Source organism: Pelecanus crispus, chromosome 4 (assembly GCF_030463565.1).
Source record: "Pelecanus crispus isolate bPelCri1 chromosome 4, bPelCri1.pri, whole genome shotgun sequence".
NCBI lineage: Eukaryota > Metazoa > Chordata > Aves > Pelecaniformes > Pelecanidae > Pelecanus > Pelecanus crispus.
The window spans coordinates 76,950,713-76,970,815 of NC_134646.1; the positions used below are offsets into that span (position 1 = coordinate 76,950,713).

The window sequence follows — 20,103 nt, forward strand, 5'->3', positions numbered from 1 at the left end:
GAGCTGCCGTACCCCTGTCACGAGACCGCCACAGAGGCCCAGTGGACCTGGCAAAAGCTGCACCCACCGTCTTAAAACGTGACCGTCGAAAACAAGTGAGCAGCATGCTGCAGGCTTCCTCAGCCTGACCCGTGCTTTGGCACAGGCGGACTGCTTTTAATATACAATTAAATTTTGAGGGATGTTTTATATTTCTAATACTGTGCAATGTTTTTTGATGTTCTTTTTGCATTACAAATAAACTGTTACATTGTGCACTTGTCTAGTCAGTTAGTTACCCGGAAGATGTTACTCTCAACCAAACTTCGCTGTTTGGCGCAGCCGAAGCGGGGGCCAGAACTGCGCCCCGACTGCCGAAGGCGGCCCCGAGGGCTGGGGAAGGGCCCCAGCTTGGGGCAGGAAGCCCTGCAACAGCCAATTTGAGTATTTCCTGAGAATATGTTAAAGCACTCATTAATCATTAAAAGAAGATGGAGCAAATTAAATTCCACAGGCGACAGCTGCAGAATAAAACTGTCCAAGTTTTGAAAGCAGAGCATCAATTTCTTTTTTTTTTTAAGAGTTTTATTTGTGAGTAGAACTTAATGATACAAGAAAGAAAGAAAAATACAGGGCTTCGTTCTGCCCCAAAGTGTGTAACCATACCATACGTGACTACATTTCATATTGTAATACAAAGAATTAAAAGAACAAACTACAAAATTAGAAATTAAGAGTCATTGCATATGTGGTCAAGATAAATGGAGGGACTCCGTTAAAGAACTGAAACATAGAGCCATTAGTCATTTAATTACGACCCTGCAATAAAACACAATTTAGCAAAATAAGTAGTGTACGCTTCCTAGTGTACAGAGGACATACAGGTTAAAGTACAAGCTGAAAGCCATTCGCGCCATGCAGCCCCGACCAAAGGCGGCCGTTCGGGTCTCCCGCTGCTCCCGCTCCGGCCCCCCTGCCCCCCTGCCCGTCCCCACCTGGCCAGGGCCCCGCTCCCCTTCCCCAGCCAGGCACCGGCACCTCCCAGCCCAGCCCAGCGCAGGCCTCCACCCACCCACCTCTCCCTTGGTGCTTTCTGCTGCAGGAATGTAAGGCATTAGTTTTCTGCTATTTTACACCAACTGCGATGTTTAATATTGTCCTAAAAGGTTACATCCGTCTTCTGTTTCGTTACGGACGCTGAGCGCGCGTCTCCCACGCAGGGGCGTGGGTGTTTGCTGCTGTTAACGCCAGAAACGCTCACACAAGGCACCAGGAAGGGTCACCGACCCTCCCCGCTTTTGGTGGGGTCATTACACACGGTTTCTGGAGAATTCTTGCAAGCTTTGCCTATCTGATCTTAAACTACTTTTATCATTAGTGAGAGACAGAAGCATGGCAATAACTGGAAAATCATTACTTCAGTGGTGGAAGTGATTTTCTTTACCGTGCTACATATTAAACAAACATTTATAGCAAACTCTGAAAATACACCTGTAAGGTTACTGGGGATTTCTGCACTTTACTGCTGGCAACAAGGAAAAGAAATGAAAGAAATGCCAGGTTTTGTAAGTGAAAATAATTAATATTAAAAAAAAGGTTAAATATTCAGTGTAATGCATTTACATCTTTATCATGGGAAGGAACAAACACAAAAGGCCACGGGTAGGGCTCACATGCAACAGGTTTGCACGTGCACCCAAGGGATTTTTAAGAGGGTGAAAAAACCCTGTGCTAAGGCCCAGCATACAGCTGCCCATGCTTCACACCACCAGCTGAAAAACTGCTCAAATACCTTGAATACAGTTACTTTTTAACCCTTCCTAACAGCCAGATTACCATATGACTGATTCTTAGGGAGGCGAGACTGAAAGACAGATTTCCCTTAAACTGTATTCACGAGGGGGAAAAAAAGAAAAAAAGGATTGGGCTCTTTCAACACACAGCATGAGCGGAACACACCACAGTTATTCCAGTCCTAGACATCAAAGGTGATTTCAAGTGCCAGTCATAAAATAAAACAAAGTGAAAAACACCTGCATTTTGTTACAACAGTCAGAGGGGAGAAAGCGAGGAAGGAAGGGAGAGCCTCAAAGCTTGACTAAAACGTGATCGGTAATCACAAGCTCGCAGAAGTTTACATGTCAGCTCAAGAATACGTCCCCCTTGAAGTCACCACTGCAAAAGCATCCTCTCTAAAAGTCAGTATTGAAGAAGAAATGTACTCGTGACTTGGAACAGAATAGTGGGAAAGAACGCTTCTTGTGGTAAGCAACGCGTGTTTTATTTTTAATTGTGAAACTTCTAATCTTTTGTAAAGCAGTGCGGGCTTTAAATTAAAAATAGTGATTCAATGCCTTCCACGTGGAAGTCGCTCACATTTGATTACAAATTAGGGATCAGATCTGTGGTAGCTGCTGAAAACACAGGATTAGCACCTTTTTGGACATTAGTTTCTGGTTATAACCTTGAACAATCGAGCTGTAACTTGAGGGGCTGGGTGGGTTACTTGCTGCATTCATTTACGTAATAAGACAAAACACTCGGTACGATCTGGTACATTCTAGTGGTTAATGAATCTGAAAATATGACAGTGTTTCTGCAGTGTGTTTGGCCTTTAGGAGTCACTCTTCTTTTTGCTCTTCTTCAGGAAGGAAGGAGTGCGAAACTTCTTTTTCTTTTTCGATGGGGACTTCCCTGGAGATTCGTCACTACCTGCATCAGCCGCTGTCCCCTCCTCAGCTGTTGGCGTCACTGGCTCCTCAGCGGGTTGAGACTGGGACTGGGGTTCCTTATTTTCCACTGCAGGTGACTCCGTTTGGCTTTTGGGCACATCTTCATCGCATCTCCCTTCCTCCTTTCCCAAGGGAAGGAAGCCGAGTGCTTCTGAAGGCTCATCGGGGGTGAGATCTGGGAGGGTTTGCTTGAAAGTTGCAGCGTCACTGTCATCTTTGTAGGTCTGGTCCTGCCGTGTCTCTGGTGGGCGGACAGACAGTGACAGGTTAGGTTACCTAAGTGTCCCTAGAACAGAGGAAGCGAAGCACGGTGGTGCTGAGCGCTCTTTAAAAACCCTAATGTATTCGCTTTGCATAAAAGCCTTTGTAATAGGCCTGCTCTCCTTTACCCTTGGGCGCAGAGATAGACATAAGATACTCAAAAATTTTGTTTTTAAGCTTCTTACCGCAGAACAGATAAAGCTGAATTCCATCATGTGGGTGTAAACCAGCAAGAAAGTAGCTGTTCAGCCTTCTCTCAGGTTTTATTTATAACATTTGCAAGCGACCGGAGATTTTAGTACAGTAAGCAGGAATTAAACCTACGGTTTTCTTTGGCATTGAAGAGAGCATCATGAAATTCCGTATCTTGATTCTTTTTTCTTTTGGTGGGATAAAATTAATTGCTGGTTTGCAGCAATCCGATACATGCAAATACATTAATTTCTAAACTATTGGCTTGCCAATTTGTAATCACAATGCTTGGATTTTCATAATATTCTTCCATGAGATCTAACAGATGTTGCTTCAGGTTATGATTTCCTATCACAAAGGCTTCACTTCTTTTGCAAGATATGAGTATATATTATGGATTCCTGTAAGTAAAATCCATGTATTTTATCAGATTAAATGAGCTCAGCAGCTTATGCGATACAGCTTTTTTTTTTTTTTTTTAAAATGTATGTGATGTCCAACAGCAAAACTCACCCCTGGGTAAAGGAACATCAAAAATCTGTTGTTAACTTTATATCCAAAGGTGAACTTTACCACTATTCCCTCAACTCTAACGCTTCCTTCAATCACCACTATGCTTTAGAGATGTTCTCTTTAAAGCTCCTCTTTGTGCACGTATATTTAACAAGGAGCACTTTTTGAAGTCCCCTGCAGCGTTCATCACTGCACTGTAGCCCAGAAGTATCTTGTTAGCTGTGTCAAATATATCCCCACTGAAGTTACGTAAGGAGGAATTTAGAACAAAATTCAGGCCACACTCATTGCAAGGCACAAAAGAAAGGCAACTATTTTTTCCCCTTTTGAAATCTTGTTCATTTTAGTTTGAAAAGACTGAAGGCCTTCACAAGAATTTACAGAAAATACTTCATACTTTCCCATTTTTCCTATGGAAATGACAATGAGTGTTCTTTTTATTTCTGCCAGATGGGATTAATAATCCTCAAATATATTTTAGAGGGCTCTGTTCCATGAATACCTGCTAGAAAACCCAACAAGTTTTGCCTAGAGCACCATGAACTTCTAATAGGTTAAATAAACAAAACACACTAGTACTCAGTGCCAAACACTCAGAACGCACAAGGCAGCAGTTTAAAAGTTATAATGCAGGCAGGATTTAAAATAGTAAAAAAGAGAAAGCGATTATGTACATTACAAGCTGCCTCCTGAAGCTCTAGCTTAACCCGTATATGTACATGACACACAAATTTGTGAGAAGCACCAGCTACAATTCTTCACTACCACTACACTCTTTTTGGATTTCATTGTATTTTTCAGGAATTAACCAAAAGCGTTGCTGATCTCTTCTTCCTGGGATCTAGCGATAGGACACGTGGGAATGGTTCAAAGCTGCACCAGGGGACGTTCAGACTGGACATCAGGAAGCATTTCTTTACTGAGCGGGTGGTCAGACACTGGAACAGGCTTCCCAGAGGGGTGGTCCATGCCCCAAGCCTGTCCGTGTTAAGGGGCATTTGACAGTGCCCGTAACAGCACGCTTTAACTTTGGGTCAGCCCTGAAGTGGTCAGGCAGTTGGACTAGATGGTCCTTGTAGGTCCCTTGCAACTGCAAATATTCTATTCTATTCATTAGCTGGCCCAATTTTTAGAACAGGCACCATATTAGATTGTCAGTCGTATCTTTTTAAAAGAAGTTTAAAAGAAAGTTTTAAACAAAGTTTTAAAAAGGGGATTAGAGATTTTTAAAATTAAAGAATAGGAACCTACAGGCATTCAAAGAGCATTTGCCAGTTGGCCTAAGCATTGGATAACTAGAAACAGCTTTATAACTCATTAATCCAGGACTGCTATCCTTCCCTGTTTGTCAAATTACCATCATCTTTACTGAACGGATTAACATTATGCTGGAATCTAACAAACATCTGTTCATCTAGCTCGCTAAGGGCAGTATTTTACCACAAATAGGGAGATTTACAAATTCCACATTTGAGAAAGAAAGCATACAATATGTAAACACCTTGCTATTCTACTTAATGGATTTCCATAACATAACTGGGAAGGTTTAAGAACTCAGCAGTACCTCAACATTTCTTAAGCTTTTTAGAATAATCACGTTGGCATCCATGCTCTCCCTTTATATATACTGTGGCATAAGAGTTTGAAAAGTCACATTAATACTGGTGTGTGTTTACAATTCACATTATTTATGAAAATAAAGGTTTATGGGTTTTTCCAACACAAACATGGACAAACATAAAAACTAGGCTATAACAGAAAACACTCTCCTGACTTCAGCTACACTTAAATAGAAACAATATGAGGAAAAAAAAGTTGTGCAGTGGCTGTATACAGAGAACACTGCCATTCAACAGAACTTCTGCCAAAGTCATCGTGACATAAACTTCCAGTTACTCTCTAAAATAAGCTTTGTATGTTTGTCCTGGAAAACTTACACAACTAGAAGAGTTTGTGGAACACAATTCTCAGTTTAAAAGAATTTTCAGGTTTTTGACTTTATTAGTAACATCAGTTGTCTACGACATAGTTTGACTTTCAATATCTGTGACAAACACACTGACTTTTGGATATCACAGGACATACAAATGAAGGGGCCAAACATCCTTAGTACTTTAAAGCATAATCTGATGTAGCCCCACAGATCTAGCCGAAACAGCTGTAGAAGTTGCTGCTATTCCTTGGTTGGAATTTGAATATCCCTCCAGCTGACATATATAACATAGGAGTAGTTCCATATCCACTTCTGTGCAGAAGTCTGCTGGGTAAGTTTAAACCAAAGCCAGTGGCAACGCTTTTGCACTGGAACAGATCAGGAACTTCCTTCCATTTCATTACCAGGTCCAAGTTGTGCAGGCAGCAGCAAACTGTTGGGGCAGAAACTCCCAGGCCTGCTTCAGCTATATCTGAAAGACAACTTCAGACTATTCCTTTTTAAACTGAGGAATCGGACACACAGATATGGAAACACATGATGTCACTTTCACAGTCTCTTTCAAAGGGGAGCGCATTTTAACAGAAGATCTGTAACTACCTGGAATTTAATGAAACCAAGAACTAAAGAAATCAGCATCTCAACTGAAAAAGCCTGCTTTAAAAAAAAAAAGCAAACCCAACAAAAAACCCTTAGTAAACAAAGATGCACGAGTGAAGCAAAGCACATAAGCAGGTCAGAGTATGGAATGATACTTACTATGGTAACAGGTACTCTTTAGCATATCCATCTCCTGTTTGTAACGCAGCCACAAGAAGAAAAAAGCACAAGTAGAGAATCTATGCATTCATCACAGCCATTGTGTTAAGTTAGAAGAATGGTTGCAACCATTCTTATAGAAAACAGAATGAGATGAAGTAGTGAATGGAAGACTAACAGACAAGTGATATATCCAATGTACAAGGTAAAGGAAACAAGACAAAAATTAGATTACACCTGTTCAAGATTGTTATTTTATCCTTTTTTGAGGAAATTGTAGACTTTACCAGCCCTGCTCCCACTGTAGTTAAAACTACTACATCAGGTGAACAAATAATGATATTTAGATTCAAACTGAGTTGGAAAAAGTATTTACTGAGGTGTAATCCAAGTACAATAATGTTTAAGAAATGTGCAATCAGTGAAGGAGATTTACCAAAGCATCTAAATTTGTGCCTGGTTCACCATCAGACACTATTTCATTTCATAAGAGCAATTCTTTCTCGCAGAAAACGTGCAAAAGGGTGAATCAGCTGAGAAACGCCAAGAGATGACAAGGCAATTCTGAAGAGATGAACATTTGTCTTTATATTAATGCACACTTCTTTATTATTGTAAGTGTAACTCCTATTACACTCATAGTTCAGTGTCATATACTTTAGGTAGTATAAAAATGAAATACAAGAAATAATTTACCTTTATTAGATACTAATTCATATATTTTCATGCGTCAGTCACTAACGATGCAGTTACTGGTTTCCCCTGGCCCCCAGATCAGAAGAACATACCTTCCTCTATTTTAATCGGCGTACTGGGAGGAGTGCGAGCTGAAGTGTGATCAGGGGGACTTCTCTCTTTCTCTTGTCTGCCATCTTCTGAAGGTTCTGCAGATGTAGACAAAGAGAAATTAGAAAGGCAGACAAAACCTTTCAGCATGTGAGAAAACAAAAGTGTCTTTTTGCTCCATGCACACAAGATACGAATACGTTTTTCTGAATCAAAATACTGCCAGGATATTAAATACCAAAACAAGCAAAGGAAAATTAAGTGATAGATTGATATGAACAAAACTGTTGAAGTTACAGTGGAGCTCTGCGTGGTTTTGTTTTTGTTTTTTTTTAATAAGAGGGCATGAATAATGTAATTGTTTATGAATTGGTTTATCACACTCTTCTAAAGAAAACTTATGAAGAAAAAAACACAAGGAAGATATAAACAAATATTGGGCGGGGGGGGAGAAGCTATCAGACCTGCACAAGATAACACTCTTTTGCTTGCTTTGTGTTGCTGAAACTCAGAGTAAACAAAATTGCATCCCAAAAGAAAAGACGACTGCACCCATAATCAGAGAAACATGCAGTAATCAAATGATTCAAAATAGATTTCACAGTGGTTTGCGTATTTGTTATTAGTAAGGAGGGTTCCCCCTTGCTTCCAGGTTTAAACAGCCCTAGATCGAAAGGAAAACATTAATAGAGTACACCATGTATCAGGAACAACAGTAAAACATTGTTCCATACAGTTCACCTAGACAATTAAAAGTGAAATCAGTCCCGCAGATGAGAGTCGACTGACAGAATCTCCAAACGGTGTAGGTAAAGAGGTTGTTCCTTAGATTGCAAGCCCACCGGTGCCATATTAGTAATACCTGAGGCCTCAGCCAAAAGGTCAGGATTGGACCTTAATGCTTTGATCACTGCAGTATGAAATTCCTTATGGGAGGACTTCTGCCCATCTGGCTCTTCTCGGTTAATATGTGTGACGACTTGCTGCGTGGTCTGACAAGAAACCCATGCAGCAGCAAACTGAGTGTTATCTAAAGATTTAGACAGCGATGATACGTCACGATCCTGTAAAGTCTTCGTATCTGTTCCTTGAAAGGTTTTTGATCTGCCTTTCAAATCCAGAGATTTTTTATCTGACATGTTTTGCTCACTGATGCTCTGATTTCTAAGCAATGTACTCTGTTCCCCAGCTGGTGTCTGTCTCAGTAACACAGTCTCTCCATATTTTGATATCTTATCTAAGAAGGACGTAGCAATGTTACGGAGAGAATAAATGTATGCAGTTATACAGGCGTAACAGCAGAGTATCCCACCCCACACAGTCCCATACTGGATTAACTGAACATACACGATCTGCAATGGCTCCTACACTGTCTTATCACAAAGCAGAAGCAGGGAGCACACACTGCAGAAGAAATGACACTTCTGGTTCCTGCATCATTCAAATTCAAAACCTAACAACAGAGGAGTGTCGTAAGTATCATGCAGAAGGCAGGATAACCACTTCACATGCAGCGACGACCTCTTTTTACAGCAGAATTCTCTCATAATTCTATGATAATTTAGAAAGTCTCTTTTGGGGGAAGTCCCCAGGATGTGCTGTTTCCAAGTGGCAATCAAATGTTGTTCTGTATCTTCCCCATTCAATGGATTTCTCAAACCCACAGTTTTCAGTGAGTCAGAAAACTGCAGTTCTGCTGCTAAAAAGCAACACCATTCTCTCACCCTAGACTACATCTAGCGCTAAGGGAAACGAAGAGGAACAATCTGCAATACTTTGCAGTACCTAAAAATGGTTTTGACTGACGTTTCAAGCTTTCAGCTTCCTAATAGCAGCAGTAACTGGCTATACTAAATGCCCCAGTGTGTCTACTAGGATAATTTCTAAAGTAAGATCTACGCATTTACAGAATACTCCATTAATGCTGAAATTGCAGATCGTATTTCCAATACGCTTTTTAAATTTCTAATTCACACTGGAAGAACTGAAACACACAAAAGCTGAATAATTTATCCATGGCCTTTGTAGGTAACCCACCTTCCAACTAGTAACAAACTTGCTGTAATTACAGTCTATTGCAGAAAAAACACACACAGAGAAACCAACCTTCTGGTCCCTTCTGCTTTCTTTCTACTTCTTTGCGATATTCTTCCAGTTCTCGATCAGTGAGTTTGTTGAAGGGATTTGGTCCTGTTGTGCTCACTATGACTTTTGGTTGATATTCTTTCTCAATTATTGCCTTTGACGCAGTCACCAGTTCTCCCTGACAAAAGAAAATTAAGATATATCTGCAATCGAGCAGTAACTTGCAGAACCCCAAAAAGCAGAGGCTGCAAAGCAACCAAAACAAAACAAAAAGATAATCTGAAAAAGGCTACATTTATTTGCTTTTAGATTTAAAAAAAGTGTCTATTACAGATTTATTTATTTAATTTTTTAAATTTAATTGACAGCAGGTTAATATAAAGGAGAGAACAGGTCTCACTAATTACTCTTACAGACACATCAGTGTTTCCACCAAGCAATATCCACCATTAAGCAGTAACTAAAACAGCAGCCAAACAGTCTCACTGAATTATATCTGAAGTCACAGAAGTATCAAGTTTCTTTTTGTCCCCACAAAAGAAACAGGATACCAGGCCCAACTGCACAGCAATCTGGGCACAGAATACCTGTACAAGTTCACAGGACTCAGCTCATAGGTATTTCTGTTTGTGGTTTGTTTTGGGGGTTTTTTATTTCTCTTTTTTGTTTGTTTTTTTAATAAGGGATGACCCATTTCTAGTAGCTACTATGTAACATCTAACAGATGTTACAGTAAAAAGCTATCTTGTATGTGTTCTGTATACACCAGATACAAATTGCTTGTAATAAACTGTTAAAGTAAAATTAACTGTAATCTTATACAAGTTAGCACATTTACAGCTATAACATTTGTCATACAAGCCAGATAAAAAGTTACACAACTAAAAATAAAAATTAGCAATTCTAAGTACAGTAAGTTCCAACAGACAAAAGCAGCTGCATCAGAGATTTTCTAATGCTAATGTTTTTAGTTTTTCTTCTCTAATCATATAGTAAAGACTAAAGCCATTGGCTTTTCATTGTCATGGACATGGAAGATGCTTGCCTGTATAGCTGCTGTATCTTTCAGGTGACTTGTTTAAGCATTTGGTTTTTTCACTGGATATACAGAACCCTACTGACACTAGTTTGGAAATGACTGCTGTGTGGTCTGTGCCTTGTGTCACTGTGACACCTGAATTGTCTTCATTGTTGAAAAGACGTATTTGAATTCCATTACCAAATAAGTATGGGTTATTGATTGGCCCAGGTCATCTTTATATTTGAATGTTATTTGTGCCAATATTTAAAGGAAAGCATTAGAAAGCACAGTTCAAAGATAAATAGCACCCGAACAAAGAGACAAACATTCCATTCCATGTCCATACTTGATGGACAAGCATGAGATATTCACTGTAAAACTGAAGATTAAATTAGAGAAAGTACTGTTTTGGATGCTAAGAGCTGCTTTGGACAAGCTGTCAGCACCAAAAAGGTGACAGACAAGAATGTCCAGATGGAATGAGGACACAAGCAGTTAGGTATTTCTGAATGCCTCATGAGAGATCTCCAGAAATCTGGTCTAGAGTAATCCAGGGAGGTAAGAACAGCTGGCTGTTAGAATCTGTGCTGCTCTTCAGGATGCAAACACCAGCCAGGAGTACTGAAGAATGAACAGCAGAACAAGGAGTCGCCACTGTAAGATCCTGAAAGGAACTGCAGGAGGGAAACATCTCTAAAACGTTACAGATCGCCTCCGTTTCTCCATAAAATAAGAGGAACTCTCGTCTCAGATGCAGAATGTCAGTAGAATGTCAAAAGCCTTTTCTGAACAATTTCCATTAAGCCCCAGCTGTCTTAATATCAGAAAACCTCCAATTTGATAGTCACGGCTTTTCTTACAGGATAATGCACAAATATATCAACCTTTGTACAAATCCTAATTGTTTTGTAGAAAATACATAACACCCCTAAAACTACAGGTCCCAGCTTTTCATGGTGGCAGAAAATTGGTGCCCATGGCAATTTTATATTTCCCTCTCTATCTCTGCCCACCCTTCAAACTAAATATGCAGTTTTAACTGAAACTCAGCAGTAAGTAGCAGGGGCTTGTAAAGCACTGATCTCAGGCAGAGTTTCTAGAGTTTTCTAGGATTACAAAAGTCAACAGAGGAAGAAGACATACAGTGCACACCGGCATCCCTGAAATGTTTAAGAATCTTTGAATCTTGTCTGCAAGTTAAATCCAAAATGACTGGGTAGAACAACTTCCACATGAAACAAAATTTTACTGAATGCCTATTGGTTTAATAATGACAAACAGCAGGACATGCAGTTTGCAGCAAGATGACTAGTGCACTGGCATGTGTTCTTAAGAGAGTACCTTTGTTAACTACTGGCAATAAAAGCAGAGCATCAAGCTTATCACATTTACTAAAAACACAACCACCGAAAAGCCAAAATCAAACACACACAAAAACCACACCCACAATCAATGCTAACAGTATTTGTACTAGCTGAGTATCTTTGACCCAAGAGAAGCAATACTGAAAAAGATGACAGGCAACGACAGTAAGCGGATTATGTATTACAAAGAAAAAGCACTTGCATTTTTTGGACTGTAAAAGCAGAAAAAATTACATGAGAGACCAGAAAGGCAAACTTTTGATCCGCTAAAAGCTGTTTCCAGATTAACACATCCAGTTTTGCTCAGTATCAACAATATGGAAGCAGTTCAAAGGCCACTAGTGAAAATTATAGGGTAGAGGGACTGATTCTATGGGGAGAATAAGTTATAGTAAGTTCTGCAACATGATTACTCTAAAACATGTACAAATCAAAGAAGTAGCAATGCATTACTTCCCAGAATAGGCCACAGAGCAGCCTTCCAAGAATTCAAACAAAAATACACAACACAAAATGAAGAGAGTAACACAACACAAAATGAAGAGACTAACACGGGACAGAAGGAAAACAGGTACAAAGGACTAAAAGACTGTACAGGACATGTTTTAGATTGTTAAATGTGACACTAAAATAAACAAGACTTTGCAGAGCTATCAACCTGTCTATGCCATTCAGAGATTCTTATGAACGTTCAGAAAAATTGAACAAAAAAATTGGTCTGGAGTTGCTTCCAGTATTAGAGAGCCTCTAGAGATGGAATAAATTCCCATTTAAAAGACTGGCACTCCATTTCAACACAGGATGACATGCAAAAAACTAATGTTCTAGTGATTTCACTGAATTATGCTGATACTAGTGTTATTTTGATGATGATTCTAGTACTATTTTGATGACTATTTGAAGTTTGATTGCACATGTAAGCACCTGAATATCAACAGCATTTTCTCCACTGCAAGAAATAATGGATAGATTCCATTCATGAACAGAATATATTTTCACTCCTGAGAATTTTGGAGGGGTGTGCTCTCCCACAAAGATCCCATAAAGGGAAAGTAATTTATAGCTAATGATACACAATATACCTTTCACACTAAACTTGGACCTCACATATCCTACAAGGAAATTTTAGATTATCAAGTCATTTTGCAACATCTCCACCAAATCTTGCTTTCAGACAAAAATTCAAAACTGCTCTGAGGTGACCATCATTTAACAGGCAAGCACTTCGTGTTGTTCTGAAGGATAGATATGAGCAAAACTGGCACCTTATACATGCCAATTTTTCTCTCAATCAGACAGTAGGTTCATAACAACTGTCTGAAGTTAACAATCGCTCTTAACACAATCTGGCATTAATGCAGTGCCTTTATCCAAAACCCCAAGATTCTTCAAGGGCTGACGTAGAAATCACCATTAAAGCACAGTGCCACCTCTGGGGCAGAACTGAGAGGCTCTTCGTGAAGAACAAAGCCACAGAATTTCCATTCTAAAGGAAGACACAAAATGGGCGATTCCCCTTAAAATTCCTGAAAATTCCTGAAAATTCATGTGATTTTAAATCAGATTGCAGAATGGTCGTTGGTAAAAACAACGAACATTCTCTCAGCCAAGACTGTAGCAGAAGCTTGGTTAACCAAGTCTATTACCCAAATAAAATTACATGATGCACAAGGAGCTTATGTTGCAACACGGCCAGGACTTCTCAGAACATGGGCAAAGCAAGTGACAAGGCAAAATGGAGTATTTACTACTGCAGCCATAGGCACAGAACACTCAAAGCATTACATGCATACTGTACACAAACAGGATTTTTTTCATCCAAAATACTGTGCATTAGTATTTGATATAAATCTCAATGTTAACTGAAAACATAATACATTTTAAGCATTACTGCAATCAGACGGAACTTTTTACTTCAACTGTAATCGAGTGTCAAAGAATTTGTCAACTGAGAACTTGTCATTATCTGGTACCTAAGTCCTTAAGTCCTTGATGTACAGGCCTCCTCAAAGTTTCATGCGAGGTTTATGTGGGCATAAGATTGCTTATACTTCCTTTGTTCCGCAATACACGAATGATTTTTGGCATAATCTTTCTAGAAAATTTCTCTGGTGGGGTTTTTTTTTGTTGTTTGGTTCATTGGGGTTTTTTTTTTTGTTGTTGTTGTGGGGTTTTTGTTGGGTTTTTTTTGTTGCTGTTGTTGGCTTGTCCATTCCCCCCACCCCCCCCCGAAAATCATTAAGCATTCAGGTCACAATCCATATTACAATAATAAAAATTATGAAATAGGCCACTCCTACTGTAATTAACACTGTGATCTAATTTTACACCGTATTTCAGGAGGAAAGCACTTTCATGACACCACAAAAAGGAAACACATCATTTGGACATCTAAACCCTAACATTATACGAGGCAAAATCATATAACCAACAGACCTTTTGTTGGCTCCTTGCCATCTACAAAATCCGTGTACAATATTTGACTAGTTTTATAGAAAGATGCCATTATTCAAAAATAATACTTGAAAGATATCTTGCACATCACTGATGAAAGAAACCACCTGTGTTGTAATAACCAATGGATGACTATCATAAAAATAATTTTTCACTTTGAAGGTATTATTAGGCAGACAATAAAAGGCATGCACTGCCTGGAAGAATTTGGCTTTGTTTTATTTTTCATCTTGAATCTAGAAATAGTATTTTATTATTTTTCCTTTCAGAATATGGATAAACCAGACTGTAATCTGAAAAACATTATTATCAAGTTCTCTGTATGATGAAACTATCTCTAATACAAACTGGCTCATTACACTGTAAAGTCATGAGAGTTGCAACAATGATGTAATTCAAAGTATTCTGTTTTTTGACGGGAAAGCTATTCTGATAATGAGATGTTAGGCATGACCCAAACCAAGATTTAAGAATCTTTTAGATAAAATACTGGAGCAGAATTGACACTGATGCTTATTTACACACTGTGCTTCTGTGTCAGATCACCTCTAAAACTCCTTCAAAACCTGGGAGAGAAAGATAGCTAAGGACAGATTTGTTTCCAATATGCAAACTGTTCCTGTTTACTCAGCCTCAAAGGACTGCCCACCCCAACCACACACACCTCTCCTGAATTTATTCTGTATTTAAAGTATATTATGTAAGCACAAGCATGATTAAATGTTTGAAAGACAACCGATTTTGGAAGTGTGGGGCATTAGTCAGCAACTCCTGTAGACAACTGTAGGAAGTTTTAAGGAAACAAGATGTCTAGCAATGTAGGATCAAAAGTTGATAGTGTTTGTCAGCATGACACACTCTGAACATGTGGATATCTTCAGAATTACACTGATGCAATCAGGCTGAGATTAAGCTAACTCAAAATGGATCTCAAATTAGAGTAATTCAACACTAATAGCATGAGCAAAGAAACCACTATATGCAGAACCTAATCAGCACCTTAACATCAAAAGTGTTTCCTTACCAGCTTTTACAGACAAAGAAAAAGATCAAAATCCTTAAAAGATACTTCGACTTGGTAAAGTAACTGTTTGTATAGTTGCATATACATAATTTGGAGATGCATTTTTTTTCTTTTTTTTTCCTTTTCTAGCCAAATCATTAGCTAACAGAGGGAAAAGGTCAGGGTAAGGAAGAGGTAAAATGAAGGGGGAACAACAGTATTTAGAGCAGTATGACAGGGCAGTACCTTTCTAACAGACAGAGATTTAGCAGGACTAAAGGCCTGCTCTGTGAGATCGAGCCCTTCAATAGATTCCGTACAGTCTGAGAGGGGAGCATCCTGCAACAGTAAATTGAGTAAACAGAGCAAACCGAGCCCAGGCTTTAAAACATCAACCAAAAGCATTATGATGCTTGCTAAAAACATGCAAATAAACAGTAAGTGGTAGATAAAATTGCAAATGACAATGAATTGACATGCACACAACATGACACCCAACATGAATAATGCTATGGCCATGATAAGACTTGCCAAACTTTTTAAAGTATATCAGAAGATACTTATCTGGGGCAGTTAAAGCACTCAGATATATAGAGCTTTAAAGTCATTCAGCTATACAGTATAACTGTATAGCTCTAATTCTTACTTTACTTTGAGCTATGATTCATAAAGTCTTTTGTATATCCAGATATACTGCTTTTAAGTTTTACTGATGTGTAATAGCTTTTTCTTCCCAAACTGCTCTTCAAATAAAATATTATGAAGCGTGATAAAACACATTTAACACGCAACACTACTGCCCCATAGTGAGCCTGCTGTGCCCAGTATTAATACTTCAAGATACATAAACTTGGAAAACAAACAAACAAAAAGTTGTCACAAAGCCCAACTAGTTTTGAACAAGAATCTAACCCATATAAATAAGCCTCCTGAATTTCATGCATTACATTCAGCAAAAAAAACAAGAAGCATCTTCCACAGACATGCTTGGGCTATATGGCTGAAGCCTCTTAAATTTCTGACCTTGAGCACTCTCGCAAAGACAATGGTGTTAGCTCTAAGACTTACCTTAAAAACAGTTACTCTCTGCCAATTAAAGAATAATTTTATAGTGATATATTAGGTGAAAGCAGAGGATATTGTAGATTAACTTTAAGCTAACAGTTTTAGGCATTTTATACTCTCACCTGTACAAGACTCCTGTCCACAACTACCCCAGAAAGAACCTGTGATTGAGGGCCTGCGGTTTTAATATCTTGTAAATTTTGCTCTCGGATCTGTAAAGGAAACCAGCAAAATACAGCCACATGAACAACAGGAAAAGTTAACCACATTTTCGTATTGGAAAAAGGGGTGGGTGAACCTGCCAACAGGCTGCAACTAGTGTCAATTACTATGGCCCTACCCATCAAATAAAGCTGTGCTTATAAACACCACTTGAAGATACACAGGTTCCTAGTTGCTCCCTCACATTTCTCAGAATTTAGTCTTTAAGTACCACAGCAAGTACTGTCCTTTACTTTTTAGTACTGGTTCATGGTAAAACTCTACAGATCAGGTAACAGACAACTCCAGTTTGTGAAGAAAAGTGAGGAAAGAAGAGAAGCACAGAGGTCATATTTATAAAAGTCTGTGGTACCTGACCAGTCCTTTACAGGTTTCTGTCACTAGCCATTAGTCACTGATATTGCACCACAGTATCATCTTCCTAGAGAACCTACTGTAAAACACTGCACAACATTCAATTTTTGCATCTAGTCAGGACCATATTCTCAAAAGGGCCTATAAATATTTTTCTGTGCATTAACTGACACTCGGGAGTGCTCAAACACATCCCTTTTTTTGCATCCTAAATACCTCCCAGTTCTTTCCATACAGAAGATGGGAACAGAAATGGGATCTTTAAATCTAGGTATTATCTATTTAAATTAGATGTCCTACAGTAGTAAAGAATTCATAACAACTGACTCAAAATTTATTTCTAAAATATTCTGGTTCTTTTTCCAAGATAAATGAAGAAAAGCATGCATCCAGAAAGATGACTTTACAACTAGAAAGGACATTCAATTTATACAAAAATACATGCATACAAGTATATAAACACAAGGTGTTATTACTACTTGGTATTTCAGAAAGTATGAAGATGCTGCATCATCTGTAACTTGTTTCTACTTTACTACCCTTCTCAAAATCAGAAAAGTAAAAAATTTGAAGTTTTATTTCTCTCCTCTTAGCCGTTACTTCTATCCTCTTAGTCGCTTCATTCAAGTTTTTAATAAAACAGTGTTTGTGTTTCAAACACCAAGAAACTGCTTGGCAATTTCACCAGACTTGTCATTTCAAGTGATTATTATTTTACAGTGCCGAGTCAGGAAAAGCAAAAGCTCTGTCAGCCTTATATAAATTATTTTAGAACAAATCAGTATTCCTGCTAGTACCCCCGCTCTGACTTTCCTGTGACATAATGCTAATTCCCATGTTCCATATGGCCATCAGCTAGAAGTAGCAAAACAATCCAGAACAAGTGAAGTATTAAGAAGATACCAGAGCATATTTTATACTTTAAAAGAAATAAAGTGAAACTGCCCCGAATGCATTCAGTGCTTTCCTGTTGGCAGATTGGTGACAAGAAGATCTGAAATTCAAAGACTGGAAAATTAACTGCTAGGTCACTTCAAAAAGATTAACATGCAGTTCCAAAGGCCAAAAAAATTTTGGCAACCATCACAGCATATTATGATATAATAAAATATAATATGGAGAGAGATCCATAGACTTCTTTGTCTAGGCCACATTTTCAACTGGTGAAACTAAAATAGGAAAGCAGGTCACTAATGTAAAACTATGATCTCAGGGAACAGAATTACTACCATAAACTCAGTGGTGGCTGTTTCAGAGGTATCCCGTAACTGGTCTGACAGTAACAAAATATAAGACAATGAAAGTCTTCATATAGTGGACAGTAGTACCATCTTTTTCCAAGATGAGTTCAGAACATGTAGGAATTGTTTCAGTACCTAGTTATAAAGGGGCAGGACAACACCAGAGCTGTGTCACTGAACCCCAAAAATTTCCCTATAGCAAAGTAAGTTAGTTCATTACAAGTATGCAACTTAAGTGTAGCAATGACCAAAAAAGTTATTTTACTGCTATTACAAACCTTGTTCCTCATTTCTTGGACCTCCTTTGGATTGGTGTTCAATGGAACAAACAGGTTAGGGACAGCAGAGGTGGCAGTTCTATGTCCATCCTCTTTAGTCCACTGTAATATCAAGAACAGTTGAACAGTCAGAATTGCTGTAATGGCTGTAGACACTCAGAGCAGCAAATTCACATAACAGTTGATCATGCATTATACATAGCAGAGAACTGAACCAATGATTGTATTCTTCTATTCATTCCTAAGACTATTTAAGTTGCTTCCTTCTTCAGTAATATAAACTGTACCTTCAGATGCATTTCTAAATACCAGAATCATTCTATTAAGTCAAGCTAGTAACAACAACAAAAACTAGAGAGCCAGTTAACTTGCAAGTAAGTTCCACCCAAAACAATGCAATTCCGGCAGCTATGTGCAATTCGGAGATTACGGAGACTGAAAGGTTTTTAAGCTGTTTTTTCTGTGCACTTGACCACACTGACAACTGCAGTGTTCTGTGTTTCTAAAAACACTCTACTTCTCACTTTAGGAAGAGACATCTTAATACAGGAGTAGGAAAACTCCAATATAATTACTTATTTTTAAGGACATTTTAATCAGAAATTTCACAATGAGTTTATATTTGTTTAAAAGGGACACTATGCCTTACCCAAACAGAAGTACAGCAAGATCTAAGACACGAGCTCTAAAACCCTGTTACTGTCCTTTTCATTTCCTGCACTGGGTGTTTTTACAAAATAGCACAAGAGAGACAGAGATCATTGATTCAATCCTCCGATACTCAACGAACATCAAAGCGAACTTAAAGCGTAAGATGACAGAAGTATGAAAAGCAATGTGATGTCACTAACCAGGTTTAGTGAATGATTCTGTACTGTGAAGCAAGAGTGGGCATCACCAAAGTTTTGCATTAAAACAAGCTACTTCAGCAAAATGTTCTGTTTCCAGAATTAGTTTCTGCACAAACAAATAGCTGTATCAGCACAGCAACCTAGAGGAACAGTTTGGTGATGTCGAATATTTTATAACTTATAGCTCAAAAGGTTACAAAAATATCCCAAACACAAACTTGAAGCGCTTCATGGGTTCTTCATAGAAGGTTGCTTTATTTGATCAGTGCATTTAGTATGGAGCTCTGTTTAATTTGATGCACAACTAACTTCTATCTTGATATGTTTATTATACATGGTGTCCTAATTTCCAATCATTATTGCATAGAAAATGCACTGAACAGTAAAGCAAACCTGTTAATAGAGCAAATGCTATGCGTTTTTTCCTAGGTAACTTCAAGAAACAATAAGATAGCCAGAAACTGTCAAACTTCAAAAAGCAACAGAATTTTAAAATGTTTTGCAACTGTAAAGTAAAAAATGGAATGAACATGGAGCTGTGAAATACTCACTGATGATTATCTTCTCAGATAAAACCTACTCCAGCTTTTTATTAAAGATAGTTTTTAGTCAAAACATATATAAAAACAACCTCAACATAACAAGCTATTTTTTCTTTAGGTTAATAACAAGCAATAAAAAAATTTAAATAACACAAACCTGTTATACTGTATAAAATTTTCTATTGCTTCAGTATATCATTAAACAAGACTAGTTTCTGAGCAGGAATTTTGCTTCAATCTTTCACTGATAATTTCAAATATAAAATACTACCTACTTTGCAAGCTAAGGCTGAAAAGCACAAACCACTCCAAACATAAGCATAGCTTTAAGCTTTCTTCTAGTCAAGGCAAAACTATAGTTGAGTTTAGTAAAATGCTGATAGTACAAACAATAAAAGTATACATTAATTTCTTAAATCAAAAAGAACACCACAAAAATACCACAGAGATAGAGATCCTCTGTTTTTT

At 38.2% G+C, this 20,103-nt stretch overlaps 1 protein-coding gene across 9 annotated transcripts in view; it reads right to left on the bottom strand.

Annotated features, from left to right (window-relative positions):
• Positions 1-1,030: 1,030 nt before the first annotated feature.
• Positions 1,031-20,103, bottom strand: part of ADD1 (adducin 1) — a 65,379-nt gene continuing 46,306 nt past the window's right edge. For 2 of the 9 annotated variants that reach the window (XM_075709812.1, XM_075709811.1), the window contains exons 11-16: positions 18,243-18,344; positions 16,270-16,359; positions 9,262-9,418; positions 8,018-8,392; positions 7,158-7,253; positions 1,031-2,952 (exon numbers count right to left, since the gene is read on the bottom strand). In XM_075709812.1, the coding sequence (XP_075565927.1) occupies positions 2,594-2,952; positions 7,158-7,253; positions 8,018-8,392; positions 9,262-9,418; positions 16,270-16,359; positions 18,243-18,344 (1,179 nt within the window). In that variant the 3' untranslated portion in view covers positions 1,031-2,593. The other 7 variants (XM_075709818.1, XM_075709817.1, XM_075709820.1 and 4 more) reach the window with 5 other exon arrangements.